This window comes from Cydia amplana, chromosome 9 (genome assembly GCF_948474715.1).
Source record: "Cydia amplana chromosome 9, ilCydAmpl1.1, whole genome shotgun sequence".
Lineage (NCBI taxonomy): Eukaryota > Metazoa > Arthropoda > Insecta > Lepidoptera > Tortricidae > Cydia > Cydia amplana.
The window spans coordinates 14,813,548-14,833,479 of record NC_086077.1 but is presented as its reverse complement, the minus strand read 5'-3'; the positions used below and the strand labels follow the sequence as shown (position 1 = coordinate 14,833,479).

Below are 19,932 nucleotides of genomic sequence, written 5' to 3'. Positions count from 1 at the left end.
GAGTCGGACTCGCGTTCCAAGGTTTCTGTACATGAAGTCCGACTCACGCTTGACTGCTCATTTCTAATAGGTTTCCCTGTCATCTATAGGTAAAGAACTATTTTATGTATTTTTTTCATAATTCTAGACTTAGTAGTTTCGGAGATAAAGGGGGGAATGGTCTGATGTATACAAACGCACCAGTGATCCTATAAGGGTTCCGTTTTTCCTTTTGAGGTACGGAACCCTAAAACATGCACAGTAACACAATACTTGTATTGTTTTTGAATAAACGACCTACTCGTATCTATATGTCTAAGAGCATTGTGGTCCTGCTAGAATAGGCTACATGACTAATTTTTTTTATGGTATCAATCGATCGGGTTTGTTTTTAGGATCAAATGTCTATATGGGACCCATTGCATTAAAGTAACACAAAAGTCAGAAATTGTAGTCAAAGTCCGACAGTCGCACTTCACTCGCGAAACGCCCTATACAAAACGGCCAGAGGCCGTGACGTCATCGCCCATCTTGTATGGACAAAACAAAAAAATTGCGTTTTTGTCCGTGAAATATTGCGTTTATGTATATAGTTGCTATACAATATTTTTTGGATGAAATGTAAGGAATCGAATGGTACCCTAGGTTACTTTTATCATTTTTGGAAGTTAAAAAAAACTTAAATTTTGAAACTTTCAGGTCCTGTAATCTTGTAATTTTTCAATATTTTATTTTAATATCCACATTATTGTGATAAATTGCTCGTTTGCTATCTATTTTACTAGATTTTGTTATAAAATTCAACATGTGTCATCATCCCTATTGTAGGGACAAAACAAAACAAACATAAACCGTTTGTAAAATGGCTTTGAGTGTACGACATAAAACCCCAGTCCTCAGCAGACGAGATTACCTCGAATGGCCTTATTTGGCACACTTGATCCATAGCGATTAGTCGATCGGTCGATAAAACTGTCACGCGGTGGCATTGAGGTTTAGCCAATTTCGAGCCGGAAGGATGCAAGGTCGGTTTTAGCGATGAGGAAAATTTTGGGGCAGGGATGTCCTGTGTTTTAATTTCTTAATTCTGACCTATGTTTATTTCGTAAGGAATTGTTCGTAATATAAGCTATACAATTAGGTACTTTTTATTAGTAATTTTGTCTAAATTCTGTCCAAATGATCTCTTTTTAGCTATAAAACTGCAAGTTATTTTACTTCTACTTGAGTTCCCAATGCTGTACTTCTCTGTATTTTTTTTGTACTAAGATGTGAATAAAGAGTATTTGATTTGTATTATAATACCTACATGCGAAATTAAGTCTGCCTTTTACCTATATATTCACACTTGAACCACTGAACCGATTTAGATAAAATTTGTAACGCAGATAGTCTCGGGAAAGCACATGTTATAATTTTTAAACCTTAAATTTAATTTCCGTGATAAGGGGCGAATTAACTATGAAAACACTAATTTTACGCAGACGAAGTCGCGGGCAGAAGCTAGTAATAAATATTAAACAATAATTATTGCAACGACCCAATCCACCCGACTTTCCCCAAATGGCGGAAGATCTCGATATTACTCTGGCATCGTAATCCTTGTTTTAATTATATGAAAATTAAATAAGGGTTAATCACATTCGTTTGTTGTTAATTGGTCGCACAGGCCTCTCCGATTGCATGGAATTAACAAGATTTTAATTAGTTTAATTTCCATGTTGTTCCTCGGTTCGTAGGATTTCACAAACTCAGTATGAGTTTATTAAATTATTACGTATAAAAGTAAATGAGCCGTGTATGAAAGCAGTGTTGATGATGTAGACGTTGACGCAGACGGGCTGTGAGTAGATTTTATTAGTAGGTACATTACGATACAAGTGAGAAAAATAGGAAATTGGCAACGAAAGGCGATAAATTAAAACTCGACCGATGGGAGTGTTATAAATCGACACTAGTTGCGAATTACCTATTCGCACATGTGTATGTATGTATCGTACAACGTTTTACAGTACATATGGCCCTTTAAATTTTCGACATAGTTACGTAATGTGCACATTATCGCACTAGTGTGGTAAAGTAGCGCCATATGTACTGTCAAATTTGTTATGGGTAGTTTTGATATGATATGATCTTGCGCGCTTCAAGAAGCTCCACCCGATATTATCAATTTAGTTTTTTTTTCTGTCTAACGTTCCAATGGTTGATATAAGTATACCAATGAAAATGATGTAATCAGCCTATTATTATAGGTGCATTAATGATTAAGTATGTTGCGTATTTCTATGTTAATAGATGTAAATATTAATGTAGGTACTAATTAGAAAAATACACGCGTGTGAACTTGGGTTCGGCTTAGCGTGCTGCACGCTTAGTACTTATTACGCCGGGCCGCCGGCTGAGAATACGTTTGTGCCATATCCATTTTTGAGCAAAATAGTTTTTTAATGATTTCTAAAATAACAAAAAATATGCTATAATTGACACTAATCGGTTTTTGAAAAAACACATTTTACAAAAATGTTGTGCCATATCCGCATTTTCTATAGCATAATTACACTCTGTTAACAGAAAATTATCACAAAAATGTGACATATCCAAAACTTTTGTGTCATATCATACATTGTACGTTTAACATTTACTCATCAAAAACGGATATGGCCATAATAAAAGTGCTTTTAGGTATTTCATGATTACCACTATATTCACAATATTTGTTTAGTACTATAAATAGTAAACATATGTGCCTAAATGATAAATAAGTTCAATATTTCCTAAATGTAAAACTTTTCGAGAAATTATTATTTTTTGCTTCTTTTCGCTCTCCTGTAAACCAATGTAAGTGGCGTATGGCACACACGTATTCTCACCCAGCGATTAGTAGGTACCCGATAACTGCTTAATTATAGTGATAACGGATGCTTGTAAATCAAGTGTAGGTATGAATTTATGAAAGATCATTACATGTTAAAAATACTTGATGACTAGATAAGATAGACATGATCCCCGGATAAATAGATAAATATTATAGGACATAATATTGTCTTCGGTTAGCGCGATAGTTATTCATGAAATAAAACGATATACCTAATCCGTTTTAATAGTTTTATTATATTATAGGACATCTTTAAGTACACAAATTGACTAAGCCCTACCAGTAAGCTCAAGCAGGGTTGTGGTAGTCTGAACAACGATATACATATTATAATTATAATGCGACCGAAGAGTTGGCGGCTACCTCGCACAACGATCAGCATTGCGATACAGCGAGGAAATGTCGCCAGCATCCTTGGTACAATGCCTCAAGGGCCTATTTTAGATTTAAGCTAGTTTTTAATACCACTGTATATATCTTGTTTGTAAATAAATGATTATTACATTATAATTATGTGTATAATATGCAATTTATTAAATACAACCACAAACCAACCAAATCAAGGGTGAACCGGCACCTTCTGGGCAGGCTCGCTCCATCGTAGGCCACGTCTTCGCCTCGGCTAGTCTGTGGCCATGAGTAAGCTCATTTATAATATATATAAAAAACATAGAAAATACCCATGACTTAGGAACAGATATCTGATCATCGCGCAAATAAATGCCCTTACCGGGATTCGGACCCATCGGCTTCTTTGGCTTTTAAATATGCAATTAACTACTAAAAACATTAATTGTTATACTTTACAATTGCGTCTTTAAAAACTGCGCCTATTGTCAGTTTTATAGCAAATCAGCTCCTAAATTAACAACATTGATGATATAAACGGAAAGGCTTTGTCGAAAATACGCAGGAAACACGTGACATAACGCAATTACGCAAATGAAAGAAAGCAGCGTACGCGGTACGGTGAAAAGTTCCCATAATTGTCCATTCGTGCGCGAGTTCGTGCGCAATGTTACGGCGAAACAGTAATATTATCGTGTACGACACGTCGTTTTCAGAGTTAATAATGTGTGAGTAAAGGCTTCGGCACACAGGCGCGTTTTCCGGGCGGGGCGTGAGCGTTTTGTATGTAAAAGCGGCGCGCCCCGCTCACGCCGCGCCCGAAAACGCGCCTGTATGACGAAGCCTTAACTGAGTACCTACTACCTATACTTTTGTTACTCGTCTAAGGTGCACGATCACCATGGTGGAAAGAGGCCACACACAATAACACTTTTGACACTGACATATCCGATCGATCGAGATCAAAATTTTGACGTTTATTAAAATTAGAATTACACATTGCCCGCTTACCGGCAAAGAGTTTTAAAAGCAATAGGTACCTAGTTATTAAACCATTTTTATCCAGTCACTTGACTGATATTTTTCAGCGACCTGTATTATTTCGAAATTGGTGCAGCTAATATAATTAGAATCAAACTTCACTTACAGGTAGGTTCGTTTAATTCCTAATAAAATAAGGGTGATAGCTGGCAACTACAGTTGCCATAAGCATGTGAGTGGCTATGAAAAAGCCTGGAAGTGCATAATAAACGTCATACTTCATTGAAATTTCACGTTTATGCTCACATTGTCATTGCTAAGTTTGTGCATAGCTTGTTGGTCCCTCTTTCTCTATGTCACAAGGTCTATCCGCGCACCAACACATCGCGTGGCATATGTTACTCAATTGCCCGGTTGCCGGCAAAAAACATTGAAAGCAATAGTGATGAATCGTTTCTACAGTCTGCGTTGCGGAAATTGCTTGAGGCCGTTGCAGGGTTACCAGACGTTGTTTTAACTGATTTTAACTTTGATTGTGTTTACTGTTTACGTGATGTATGTTTATGTGATTTTAATGACTTAACCGATGTAAGAACAATATCGGGATACTCGGGATGAGTGGCTTTATCGAGAAGATTTTTGAGTGATTTTTTCTTTATATTATTAGGTATATAAATATGCCTATTTTGTGTATTATGCGATATATACGATTAAATTAATAAATAAGTAATAATGGGCTGCAACCTGCAGTTCTGCATTCAGTTTTTATACAGCTACAGTTTAAGATTTTTTATAGTCTTAAGATCTTTATCTTAAGACTCTTTAATTTGAAATACCTAGTGTCCTAGTACATCAATTACAAGTACATACATATAAAGTTTGTTAAAAAAATGTTACAGTAGTTGAGAAGACCAATGGCGAAGTTAGCAAAGACTGTTAAGCAAAAGAAGAAAGTTCAAGTAATAAAATAATAGTTTATCAGGAGGTTTAAAATATAAATCTAATAAGTGGCAACCCTGGTTGCGCGGAAGATCGCGTTAATCGGCTAATGGCTGTATGATTGAAATGATACTTTGAACGGTTCGTTCAGGTCGTTTGGATTCCGTTCGGATCATCTAGGTCCTCTCTATAGGTCTTTAGAACTACCCGTTGTGATACTTGTGATAGCCTATCCAAGCGGCGGTCTAGCCAAGCCAAGTAATAACTTAAATAATGTACCTATAATAATAATTTATCTGTCATTTTGACAATTTTTTACTTTTTAAACTATTGTCATCTTGGCTACGCCCCCTGAGGGCCAATTGAAACTGAAATAATATAATCATGTGAGATTTCGTAGCACCTGTCATTCTGATACTTATTTTTTGGTTGGCGAGGTACGATTGTCACCTTGACTAGGCCCCCTGATTTCCTGGCCCAGTCGAGCCAGGAACTCTCAAATTCCGCAAATATGTATAAAGAATAGGTAATATATTCGTTTTAGAACTTTAAGACATGTGAATGTGACGTCATAATAAGAGACATTGATATAAATTGGCTTGAATATAATCGCTGGCAATTTGTTTCTTCAGTTTTATGTTATATATATTTCTTTGAAATTATGAAGAATTGTTCATGCATATCAAACATAAATAACAGAAAACCAAATTAAAAATAAAAACATGACTAAAAATGTAAACATATAGGTACCTACTGTTTGATACAATATTAAGCTTACAACAACAATGATTGAATATAATTGAGAAAATTGTTGATTACTTGGCCTTCAAAATTAAGTGATGTTGATGACAGAGTAAAAAGTCTATTTGTTTACATTTTAGGCACTTCTTCTCAATGCCATTTTAGAGTAACTTAACGACATTAACATCCAAAGAATCCAATCACAACCGAACTTTTTAAACACAAACTGGCAACATCACTACGCGCGCATCACAAATTAAAAACAAAACCGTCCTCATTGCAATTTGAATTTGGAACTGACCGCATGATAGGAAGTCTAGCATGTCACTCCATTGCAGTATCATGGTTGCAACTGCCGCTCTCAGCGGGCCATTCTCTGCACAATCTCGATCGTATAGCGTACATCTAGAACCTGTGAGAAAGTGCCATCTCCAGGCTAACTAGGTTGAGTGCAAGTTCAATTTACTTCTCAAATTGGGTTAGGGCCGGCGACAAGATTTAGTGTCAGCTTTTTAAACGGAAGTCTATTTTTACCGGGAGTACTACACTGCCTTCTTTGAGATGAAGGGTCAGTGCAAATACTTAGGTGATCTTTCTAAGCTATTTAACATCAATATAGGATTGGAATTCCATTTCGAAAATCAGGACAATGTCAAATTATTCGTTAAATTTTATTTTTACAATCTTTTAATATGTCTGCAACAATATGAGTGTATTTTTTTCGCTGAATATCACAACCTTCGCTTCAACTACTCGTTAGCGTTCGATGATTAAGCTAAATTAGGTACTTAAGATATAATGGATGGAGTAGAAATTATGTAAACCGACGAAAACGCGCATGTCCGTATTATCGTTTGAGTTGGTTAAAATCGATGACTGTCCAAAACAGTATTTAGGTAGGTACATATAAAAAACCGGCCAAGTGCGAGTCGGACTCGCGCACCATCAACAAAAAATAGAGCAAAAAAGTCGTGTTTGTTGTATGGGAGCCCCCCTTAAATATTGATTTTATTTTATTTTTAGTATTTGCTGTTATAGCGGCAACAGAGATACATCATTTGTGAAAATTTCAACTGTCTAGCTATCGCGGTTCATGAGATATAGCCTGGTGACAGACGGACGGACGGACGGACAGCGAAGTCTTAGTAATAGGGTCCCGTTTTTTACCCTTCGGGTACGGAACCCTAAAAATGGCAATAGAAAGCTCATCAAAACATTGACAGAAACTTGTAAACTATCTTATGGAAGAATTTATCCGATTGAGCAAAATTTTAAATTGGATTAAATTGAGACAGAATGCAACTCTCTTTCAGCCAAAGTATTTTAAATTGGTTTCAGGTATTTCTTGTCATTTGCTAGCTCCAAAAATTAAAGGAATTTGATAATAACGAAGATTACGAACTATCCAGTCGTTAATCGTACATTAATTGGAAGAGTATTTAGGCCTCGTGATAGCCAAATTCCGTAGCCGCGTGCTTACGTCAAATTTCCGTACTTTAAGCCATATTTACTTTGTGGTTTGCGATACATTAATCTTTTCACAGTTACGCGGAAACGCACAAGGAAAGTGAAAATAAAAGAATATTTCATCAACGCACGTTATGTTAAACTAAAATGACCCTTATATCAATGGAAGAACTGCTGCAATTAAAGAAGAATTAAGTGGAGCTGGTTTGTTATTCCTACTGCTAAGCTTCATTCAGATAAACCAGCGTAAGAAGGAACTCCGATTACTCACAGTAGTTACGTATTATGAGGACCTAATAATATTTTCACCTCAGCAGCTCGAACAAGGGTACTTTGCTACTTAAAAACAGTGAGCAAAATCGCATTTTGCTCACTGAGTGAGACAAAATGAGCAAAATGCGATTTTGCTCACTGTTTTTAAGTAGCAAAGTACCCTTGTTCGAGCTGCTGAGGTGAAAATTTAATTGTTGGTATATCTTAAGAAAACATGAGTGAATAGAGGTAAGTGATGAAGAAGGAATACATTTTTCGGGTTCTCTAATATGTTCTCACTGCTGAGGTGAAAAATGTTGTGTACTACACGAGATCAAAGTTATTTACATCTCGTGCGCTTTTGAGTCCCTTACTACGCTCAAGATTCTAAATTAGATTCACTCGCTACGCTCGTGAATCTATTATAGAATCTTTCGCTTGCACGGGACTCAAAATAAGCACTCGAAGAAATATGAGCTCAAACTTTGAGCTCTTGTTGTACAAATAACTATTTTTTCTTCAGAAAATGCGTTCGGAAAGTGTTAAAGTTACCAACGGTTACTAGAAGATTTATCCGTTGCGGTAAAAGGTCAATGGCTCGACTTTCGTTGCGTTAATATTTCGTAACAAATGTACGTTACATTGTACGGAACCTTCCCATACTCCCATTGTGGTTTTTGAGATTATATAACAGTCGTATCATAATTTTGACGATAATTATGGCCGCTCAAAATTATGTTAAAAAGCCTAACATTTGTGGTAATTTCATTACTTATATGAAGAAAATATTCGCACATGTTAGTGCTAATGAGATACAAAACGACTTACATCATACTATATGTCTTACTTAATATCCTCAATACCTTACTCAACGAAATATCTCAAAATAAAATTCCGCAAATAAAATGGAGGCAGATTCCTACGCGCTCCGTATTTAAAGATACATCAGGGATCTACCGCGTGAACAACTTCGTTCGTTCGTCTATATGCGTCTCTGTCGCTTGAATAAGCAAGATTGAAAGAGAGGCCGATAACGAAATTTCGAGTTTCGATGTTCGCGGTAGATCGTCAAGTGACAGTACAGATTTTTCGACTGACGAGCAAAATTTTATTATCTGTACCTTTTCTTCGGATAAGACGGATGTTTCCGCACGGGGGATTAACTCGATGAGAGCCTACATTTTATAAATAAGTCTTGACAGGTTACAATTTTATAACCGCTGTAGCTATATAAAAGTGTGTAAAAATAGATGCATACTTATAAGTCTTATAACACTTTCGCTGCCGCCATTTGTTATAGTGCAGTTCAGGGATGTTGCGGATGCAGATTTTTGGACATCCGCGGATGCGGATGCGGATATTTAAAGCGCGGATGTCAAGATTAGGTACTTAGAAAACGCCAAATATTACATTTTTACTATTTTTTTATTGAAAAAACGAAACGTTTAGTATTTGAGCAAGAATATAGGTGCGTTATATTTAATAAACAGTAACTTCGCCGACTTCTCTGGATCTAGACGATTTCGTTATAGGTAATGACGAAATTACCTAGCACTTGCGCCGCCGCTAAGACGTTCCTGTACAGACTTGTTCGACTTCCGCATCCGCATAAGCTCCGCATTGATTTTATGCGGATGCGGATGTTGAAAATAATGCGGATGTTCCGCGGTTGCGGATGCAATGCGGATGTTCGCAACATCCCTGGTGCAGTTAATACTCCATCAGGCCGAATCGACCCGTTGCCGCAGCAAGCGTGTTAAAAGTTATAATATGATATGCGCAATTGAATCAGCGTCTCTTATGGCTCCTCTACACGATGGGCCAGCGCCGGCCACTCCAAGGGACGCAGCCATGCGGTAGGATGAGATAGCAATATCACTTGCCCCCTCTAACGCATAAATGCGTCCCTTGGAGTGGCCGGCGCTGGCCCATCGTGTAGAGGAGCCATTAGTAACTAATCTCAGTGCATCTCATGTACTATAATATATAGTTAATATTAAATAAAGATAAAATTTATGGATATCAGGCCAGGCCCGGAATCCTTAGAATTAAATTATTGTCGTAGACTTTTTGGGATGTAAACAGATCAAATATATTAGTCAACTTTTGTAAATAGTGAAGTCATTAAATACCGTCATGTAGAGAATGTATTGTATTGCACAAATAACACTGGAATTGTGATTACTGATTATGAATTTGAGATAACACATCACTCAGAGTAGTTCTAAGAAAATGGTTCATTTGTTTCAAAATTTCCCCCAAGTAAAACTTGCTTCTATTATTATACAGGATGTTTCCTGTAACAGGAGCAATAATTTAAACAGTAGGCTATACTCCTCATACTGACCAACATTTGTTCGGCAACTTTTAAAAATAACTTATGTTTTGATTTTTATTACACTTTAAAGTTTATTCTAAGACGCAATGTATTGCAAATTTTGTTATGTTTAAAGCGTGACATGTACATTGAAGGCAATATTTATTTTGTGTGAAAAAGAGGAAGTCTAAAGGATTCATAATTTTTAAAAGTTGTTTAACAAAAGTTTTATAAAGTAAGTAAGTTTTAAGTTTTTTGTTTTAGGTGTAACCTAGTGCGGGGGCCCCTGGTAACTATGTTTGTAACACTTTTAGAAAATAAACTATTCTTATTCTTATAGTTTAAGGAGCATATTAGTATACGTTTTAATTATTTGCTCGTATTACAGGCAACACCCTGTATAACACTACATTCTACACGAGCTATGAATACCGCTTATTAAAATATTAAAATCTGTTATGGTTTTCATATTTATATGATACGATCGCGAATCGCACAGCGAATTGTGTCAGGGGGCATCAGTTGCACTTCGTCCCGCCGCCAATAAGGCTGCCAAATTGTATGGAAGCGGCTTTTTGACAGCGGGTTTGTGTTACTCTGAACACATTCACCGGTCATTCACGGTCGTAGCGCTACGTCATAGCCGATAAATTGGATTTCCCGGTATGTAGCGAAAATATCCGTAGAGGCAAAACGTCAACGTGTCGTGATTAGCGCTGAATGGTTTAAGTATTTGGTACAGATATTTCTGATGATGCACCTCAGAATTAGGTTAACCGATCGATCGATGCTCAAGTTTGAGCCACACAAGACCTAATTCCATTTCGCTGAAATCACTGAAATCAGGCTCAAGTGAAAATCTGTATAACGGATGCACGTCCAGGGGATGAAAATGGAAATTACTCCGCATTTTGCGAAATTGCTGTGGTATTAGAAAGCAATTTAGTACCCAAGCTTTCAGCAGAACACTATCTAGTGAATACTATATTTTGTTAGGGTCTATTCGGATAGAGAAGAGTCGTCGAATGTGTTGGGCCCCATACATTTCACGACTCTTCTCTTGCCGCACATACCCTAGGTAGGTCAAGTATTTCGTATTAAGTCCGCTAACTACGTTTTCACGTGCAAGTGGTACGGCAAGTTGTTACTGCCAAAAGTGCGAAGTCGATGCAACTAACTTATGGTAACTGCTCAATGTGGCCAACTACCGATTTTCAAATGTTTCACATTTTGGCCGATTTCATGAATTTAGATGTTATGCTAGGGTTATTGGGTAATAATCTAATAATACAAATTTGTTTTTTTTTCCTTGGTTTTTATTTGAGACATCCGGCATCATTATGGGTACCCATTGATGCCTTCATCACAACGAGTAATATGTAAACCGCTAAACCAACAATACATGTCATATCCAATTCAACCTTTTGTTTTATTTCACATTCACATCGCAAGTATTTCGTATTTGCATATGAAATAGCTGAACACAGCGGCATTCATTCCACACTCGCGCTTCCACACATACGCTGCTTGTTAAGAGGAAACGAGACGGATGAACCAATTTGATGTCCAAATGTGAGGTCGTGCTACGAGTGAGCTACATGTCAGAATGATTGATATTTTGATTTGTATGGCGACTTTTCTTGGAAAATGGTGTTGTGAGGATTTATAGTGTTGTGAGGATTTATAGTGTCGTTAGTATGTTTGTTTTAGAGGTACTGGGGTTTACTGGGGTACTAGTGTTTATCATGATTACGTACATGGAGTAGTTTGGCCCGGCCTAAATAGATTGAGGGTAGAATACAGAATAGAGCAGTGGTTCCTAACCTGGGGGTAATTACCCCCGTGTAGCTGACCTAATATGACAATACAACAAACGTACACGTTTTATTTTTTATTACCATTGGGAGGAGGGGTAAAATCAGGTTCCCTAGTTAGTCGTAGGGGTGACCGGACTGAAAAGGTTAGGAACCTGGAATAGAGGTAGAAGAGGGGTCTATTCGAATAGTTAAAGTGATCGAACCAACGGTCATTTTGACAAAATCAAATATTAGTTGTTTGTTTTGAGTATTTTTGGAAAGTTACAAGGTGTGTTATTTTAATTATAGCAAGGTCTTTGTCAACCTTCATAATATGATTTTTGGTAAATAGATACAAACTTTTTCCTTCTTTTAAAATAAACATGGTTTCTATTATTATTAACTTGGAAAACTCTCAAACTCTATTGGAAATATGAGTCCTACTTACACTGAAAAATTCGCTTTATTATTTGTAGTTACAAGATAACAACAGGGAAATATGTGGTACAGAGAGCTAAGTTTCCCGTAAATTTTCGCACGAACAATAAAAATTTAATATAATGTAATATTTTTAATTGCAGAAAATTGGTAGGTAGGTTGTTCAATGAGTGTAATGACACACACACACACACACACACGTCTACGAGAGAAGAATACACTAGTTTACGGGGGTAACCCCAAACCAACCCGTCGTTTTATTTGCTCGTAACTTCACTAGTATGTATATTTTTATAGTGTGTCTATATGTACAAACATATCTCTATTATAGCATTTGATTACACCTTCTCACTTACATTTGAATTCTTTCGGTACTTAAAACTTTGATGGCAATGCAATAATATCAAAATGATGCATTCGAAAGGTGGTCAAAGGAACATCTCCATAAAAACATGGCATTGGGCTCATAAGAAAGGTTAGAGAGAACTTGATTGACGAAGGAGATTGAATGGATAGCGTATGTAAATACAATGTGCTTGGAACAGAAGGTACAGTCATCACACGGGATTGTCATTTAGGGTTCTTGCTAAATTGGAAATTCTATAGCGTAAGTATTGAACAACCAATTTAGCTAGGACCCTAAATGGCGCAAGAAACGCGGAGCGCGATGGTACAATCAACAATCGTTTGTAATTTAAAATGTATTTGAATATTCTCTATTATTTTCATGTTTCCCGCACCAATTTCACGTAAATCTCCCCCAGGACAGGAAGTAATCGGAAACGAGTTGTGATGGAAAACAAATCATTTACGGCCGCCTCCACCGATTTTAATTTAACAAATCATTTCCCGGCGCCTTACTTTGATTAACACGATTACTGTTTTTCAGATTTTATTACCTGAATAAATGTAGATACAGGCGCTTTTCTGCGGGGATAGATTTAGTTAGAGTACGGTCAACGAAATAGAATAGATAATATTAAGTACAGGTATAGCTATATAAGTATTTATAATATCTAGATATTTAATTGGTATACTGTTAATTTAACTAAATTCTAGCAGGTGTAAAATACTCCTTAAATTTAAATTTTATCGCTTTAGTTTAGTTTGTAACTACCATAATGTTAATCCCTGTGGGATAAACTTCCAAATAGAAGCAGTAATCTCATTATACTTAGTTTATAGCACCGCTAAAGAATAGTTAATTCATTGCAGGCAATTAAAATAAAAGCTATATAACTGGTAACACATGTTTTACGGCAAGAAACTTAATTTCGCGTAATGAAACAGTTAATGTACAAACTCTCCCATTGGCACTCATTATCGTCGTGTACAACAGTACTACAATGAGGGGTTTTCTGGTGTTCCCACGGCGTAGAGAAATGGCTGATTTTCTACGGCGTATAACGCCGAGGTAACGTCTGATCGGAAATCAAAAAGTACGATTCACACTTAACGCGGCGAATCTGATCTAAAACGGAAATTATATATTACGTCGCCATCTATAGGGCGACATATTCTCCCCGATATAGAAAATTTAATTTTTTCGTTGAAAAATTGCGGTCAAGTATCTACAGTGGTCAAGTAGCATTAGCGTGTACAATTATAATTACATATTACCTTCGATTAAAATGGCTTGATAACTACTATAACGTTGGCCTACCGCGAAATAATTCAAATGAAATATGTTTTAGAAACAAAACTAACGTAATACCTAGTTATTTACGATACAAGTGCGGAAAAGAGGAAATTCGAAACGAGTGGCGATAAATTAAAACACGACCGAAGGGAGCGTTTTAAATCGACACGAGTTGCGAATTACCTATTCGCACGTGTATCGTAGAACGTTTTACAGTCACTTTAAACTTTCGACATACGCACGGAAAGTGCCCTTTCCCGCACTAGTTCGGGAAAGTAGCACGACATGTATTGTAAAATAAATAATAGTCGACCGCGAAGTTGTCCCGTCCTGGTTTTTATTTAATAAAGTGTTATTTACAAACATAAATTCCCAATAAACATACAATATTTATACCTACTGTGTTTTGCGCCCGAATATTTACCTAAATCCAAACCAACGGAACAAAAAGTTACCTGAAGGCGTGACCCAGCCCAGCTGCTGGGCTGGGTCACGCCTCAGCGCCTCGAATTTTCTACTTATTCCTGCAACCCATTTCACTTGGGCTATACAAGAAAATAAACGAACTCATTTTAAGGATTAGGTGCCTGTATGGACACTGTCCTACGTAAACTAGAAGAACTTATCTTCATAATATGAAAGGGACCGCAGTGAACGCTTTGGGAGATACGAGTATCGTTATTATTCACGTGAGTGTGTTTAGATACTTAAAATATATTTTCACATTTATCTGGTTTATTTTCTGGTCTTACGTAGATTTTTTAAAAGTAAAAAAGTATGTATAAGGAAGTGTATAATGAATTTGGCCAAAATTGTAAACAAAAGATCTTACATTCTCAATCATACATTTTACAAGTTCGAGTAAGGGTTGTATTTTATGTTATAGGAGGCAAACGAGCGAGCCTGATGGTAAGTAATAGTCGCCTAGTGACCTGCAAACATCAGAGGGGTTGCAAGGGCGTTTCCGGCCTTAAAGTAAGATGGGAGTACGCTCTTTTCTTGAAGGTTTGAAGGTCATATCGGTCCGGAAATACTGCGGGCACATATTGACCATAGTTAGATTGCCCCATATTGTCCAACCGATCTAACATATTAGTATCTGGGACCTAGGACTAGAAAAATTGCTTACTTGCTGTAAAAATGTAATGTTTTGTTTAAACAGATTTATTATATGTTGATTATGTCGAGTCAAGTCAAAATATACTTTATTCATGTAGGCCTAGCAACAAGCAATACTTAATGAATATGTTGAAAGAGTTCAGGTAAGACTGGTGCGTGAATATGTCGGTTCAACGGCGGCATGAGAATTGCGTAATCCTAAACTTTGATTTCAAAACTGAAATGAAGTTAGAGCTTAATCCCGAGTCATACTCGTAGTCATAAAATCTAATGTCACTACGGGCTATTTAGTCATAAAACTAGAGCTATTCTAAACTTTAATTTCGGTCTAGTAAGTTTACGGTAACGATAACTGTAACGTTCCGGCTAAAATGGCAAGTTCTAGTGCTTTTGTTTATTTTCAGGTAAAATTGTCCTATATTTCCAAAAAGTGGTAGGCAGAAGACAGGACGTATTTTATTTTTTACGGTTGGTTTTAGAAAGAATAAAAGCTTTTGACATCAAATAAAAATAAATTACTTAATAATACTCTTTATGATAAAATTATTTTTCATTGATAAAACTTTACTTAATTTTAACATTAGATTTTTTTCTAGCAATTCTCTTAGCTTACAAACGTTACGTTCTATCTATTTGTAATGTAATCAAATTCTTTATCTATTACGAAGTGTTATTGTAAAGAATGACGGAACAGACACGTGTAATGCGGTTCCTTAATCACCAGTTACGTTACTAATAAGCCTTGTAACCTATAATCAGTGTCGGTGAAATTCCTGAAAAAAAGGTAATTTCAGATCTTGCAACATTTACGGTCAATAGACTTACTTAATTTCAGCGAAATGCGTTACGCAATGTGACGCATAATTGCATTTAAGTCCGGTCATATACCATAACCATAACCATCGGTCGAAACAAGTAATAATGTTAAAAAACTTAATCCTAACTACTAAGTGCGGCATTTTTTCATAACCACCGAAAATGATGAATGAATCTCTTCAATAGTTATTATTAATGAAAAGTTACATTTTATACGCTAATACTGTTTTATTAACGGAATTTTTACATACCCAATACCAAATTTCAGGATATTCCTGTCTGACTACTTTTATTGGTATACTTACCTACTTGACATAACGTGGGGTAAGGGCAGGATGAAGAAGACTTTACCTACCTACTTGACAAAAACTGCTTATGTATTATAGATTTGTAATCAAATACGCTTCTTTGATTGGAGTATTACGATAAAGTGATTAAAGTTTGCTATTAATATTTATAAATGCGTACCGGCAATGTTGACAAAGTAACATAAACAAAGTGTTTCAACACAAACAAACCTTTTCGTTTGACCAGGGGGGTGTCACTCCGCAGTTTAGGTACATTTGGCCGGCGCGCCCATCGGACAGGCGTATGGCAGTGGGCTGCCGCTCGTCGTGCACGATAGTCGTGTCACGTCACGCGGCGCTCGCGCAAAATTGAAAATACACAATGGCTTCGAAACTTACTTCCGTGAGAATCAGACATACTATCTCCGGATAAAAAATGTATGTTTACATAATCAACGTTTGTAATTCCTACATATTTATCTTAAAAATAATAAATCAGTGGGTATAAAAGTCTATTTTTTTTATTCGGTAGACTAAAATGACAGTTCATAGTATGAAATGACATTTTATGTTCATACTATGAGCTGTCATTTCAGTCTACCGAATAAAAAAATAGACTAGGTATCCCCGTGCCGACACTCGCAGCTCGGTCATAAAACTGCGGCGCGCAAAGGAGATTCACGGTTCATGCGCGGTTATAAGTTTCAATTTTGCTTGCAGGCGGCGATATAGGTGTAATTTTGTACCTAAATCTGACTTTTGTGAAGAAGTGAATTTTCTGTACGGTAGTACTATTAGTTATTCTGTGGTTTGACTTAGAAAATGAACGTTAAGAGAACCAAATAAGAAAATAAATGGTTTGTTTTAGCACAAGTTATTTGCACTATTAGTCAATATTAAAAAAACAAACTCATATGAGAAACAAACACGGATAATGATAGAACCTGACTTCGCAAATCTTGTTATGTGCGTGCCATTATAGCGTTACTAATAGTATCCACGTACAAATGTTTTAAAACTTTCAACCCCGTGTTCGCACGCGTTAGGCTGAGTTTCAAAAACTGTTTTCTTTGAAGAAAAACTTTTGAAGAATATAATGTATGTTAAAAGTCCCCAATCCGCATTGGGCTAGCGTGGGGAATTGGGGACTACAGCCCAATGCCACTCGCGCATGAGAGGAGGCCTGTGCCCTGCAGTGGGACGTATTAGGCTGAAATTATTATTTATATTAATATAGATTGTTAAAATATCAAGGTCCTACTTTTAATGGTTTGGTTAGACTGTTGGTTGTCTGCCAGTAATCTATAACGCGATGGTTTTAGATATTTCGATTTTCATAAGATCCATTTCAACGTTTTGTAGCTACGATGAATGCGGATGATATGGCTATGCTGGCTTATAGACGTTGTAATAATATACTTGTAAATTTGCCCCCAGTACGATACCCCGTTTCAGATACTAATCGGTATTAATAATGAAGGAATTATAGCACGCAATATCAGACCGTTAGTAAGCTGATTCTTATCTATCAATTGAGCAGTTTTATAGCAATTTACCGTTAACTTTACTAGGAAATAAGTAGTTTCTTAACATGGAAATGAGCCTATGAAGTCCTATTTAAGTAGATTATATGCTACTTACCTTTTTACATTTTGATAATTTTCTGCGTTAGTAAGCTATATTAAGGTGTAAAAAAATCTATAAAACTAGAAGCATTTCAATCTTCATACTTTAGCAACGGTTATGGTACTGCAACGAAGGCATCTTGCTTAGATATACTATGAGATATTTGCCATTTTTAAATCATCCTCATTTCGAACTTACCGCAACGCACTTTAGGTATTAAAATTCTGCAATTATAAAGTACCTAATACTTTTATTAAAATAAGAAGCCTCTGCCTCTCATCTCCGATAGTTATCAAGCACAGTGGTTTAGTTAAGTTTGCTCAGATTTGCAATCACTAGTTGATGGGTACCTACATTTTATTATATTATGCACATAATCTAGGCATTGAGATGAGTAAATACTACGATAGTAAAACGGTACTAAACATGACTGAAGCCAGTCAATAAAGCCTAAGTAGAGTCAGTTGTTTTTTTTAGTTAAGTTCTTTACTTGGAGAAGCAAATTTAACTCGACATAAAATGCGTGTCACAAAAAATTATAGTGCTAAAATGTCACACCTATTAAAAACCTTCAAAAAGGAGTGTATACGTACTCAGATAGGCGGATGGTGACTTAGGCAGTTTCCTCTCTTTCGGCGGCGTGCTGTACACAAAAGCTCGGTTGACGCGCCCGCGCGGCTCGTCGCACGACATGTCGCTCTCCGACCCGCGGCGCACGCGCCGCAGCGGCACGGAATCCACGATCGACTTCGCAGACTCCGACTTCCCCATCCCCTTTAACTTCTTCTTCCCCTTTTCTTCCGGGGAATGAATATGAAGTATGGCTGCTGCCTTTGGAGGGATCTTTTCAGGCACCAACAACTCCTTAGCTGAAGCACTCTTTAACTTTTTATGCGTAAAGAAATCACTGAACTTAGTTTTCTCCACTTTGCCATGTTTATGCGGTTTCAAATTTAAATCGACATCACCACTCTTCCTCCTCGGTTTCGCGTCAGGTTTCCTTTTCGCCATCGTAGGGGTTTTGGATTTGTATGTCCCTTCGAGGCCTTTGTACGAGTCGAAGTTTTCCGTGGGCCAGATTTGGGCAGTCGTGAAGACGACGGTGTTGCGTTTGAGGTCGACGTCGTCGGGGGGTTCTTCGTCCTTGCTGCGCAAGCGATTGCCGATCAATCGCAGGGAAGCTCGGACGGATCGGGAGCGGCGGAGACCTCCTTGCTCCCGCTTGAATCTGTCGAGGAGGGTGTCCATAGCCCTAGGACGGGTCGCGCGGTCTTGTGCATGGCCCGGTGCGAACTACGCGCGCTACTCTAACGATAGTTACGCGAGTTCTTTCCGACGTTCACTCGAAACGACGGCGGACGGTCGAATGGGCCTGCAACAATTCGTATTCTGAACCGTATTGGTAGGGCTCGGAAGAGTTCGCAGCAGCCCAGTCTGTCTGTAGTCGCATGATAAACTGTTCTCATTTGCACAATCACTTGATTTGATAAGATAGCGGCTTGGAGTACGCATGTCACCGAGATTTGTTTATTATGACGTAGAGATCTGATAAAAGTGGGGACGTATTTGTTTTGCGAGATTGCCGATTTTAATCAAGTGTTTTAATTAAAAGCGAAGTGAGCTAGTTACGAAACGGCTAGGATTATCGCCGCTCTATGATTTACGTTACAATCGATTGCGTCGTTACGTTTGATTGATCGCTACTCTAATAATTTAGTAAGGCATTAGGCGGCGAAGGAATTTTTAAGTATTAAATTACTCCATAATGCAAGAGAATAATGGTGATAATTGAGGCGTGTGTTAATAATATAGTAATAAGAGCAATGGCTCGTGTAATGATGAAATTGAAGTGCGGTTCGGCGGCGGTTGTAGACATTATCGTAAAGATTCAATCTTCCACGAGACGCTATATGAGCTTGCCAGCCTACTGGGAATAAGGCGTGAAATAAATTGGAAATTACTGGCAGTTAAATAACATTTACACACATAATTACTTCAGAAAAGTTCAGATAGCAAGACAAATGACGTCTTTATGATATTAATTCAGGATCAGAAAATTTGGCAGGTAATTTCTCACAGTTTTCTGTATATAGGTAAAGTCATTCTGTACAAATGTACTTTTTTGACATTCATAGGTGCATTATGTTAATGCCTAAATTGAATAATAAAGAAATTGAATTGAAATTGAATTTATATACCATTCAAGATACTTATGACATGAAAGCTTTTTCTTGTTCGCAGTTGCTGCTATAAAGTCTATAAGTAAGCTCCTAAAAACTTGTAAATAGCCGTCATATCCACCCATTTACTTA

General features: G+C 37.0%; 1 protein-coding gene across 1 annotated transcript in view; it reads right to left on the bottom strand.

Moving 5' to 3' along the window:
• Positions 1-19,324, bottom strand: part of LOC134651212 (ankyrin repeat and fibronectin type-III domain-containing protein 1) — a 79,706-nt gene extending 60,382 nt beyond the window's left edge. The window contains exon 1 of the mRNA XM_063506281.1: positions 18,214-19,324. Within this exon, the coding sequence (XP_063362351.1) occupies positions 18,214-18,868 (655 nt within the window). The 5' untranslated portion in view covers positions 18,869-19,324. The remainder of the gene's footprint in view (positions 1-18,213) is intronic.
• Between the last annotated feature and the right edge of the window lie 608 nt (positions 19,325-19,932).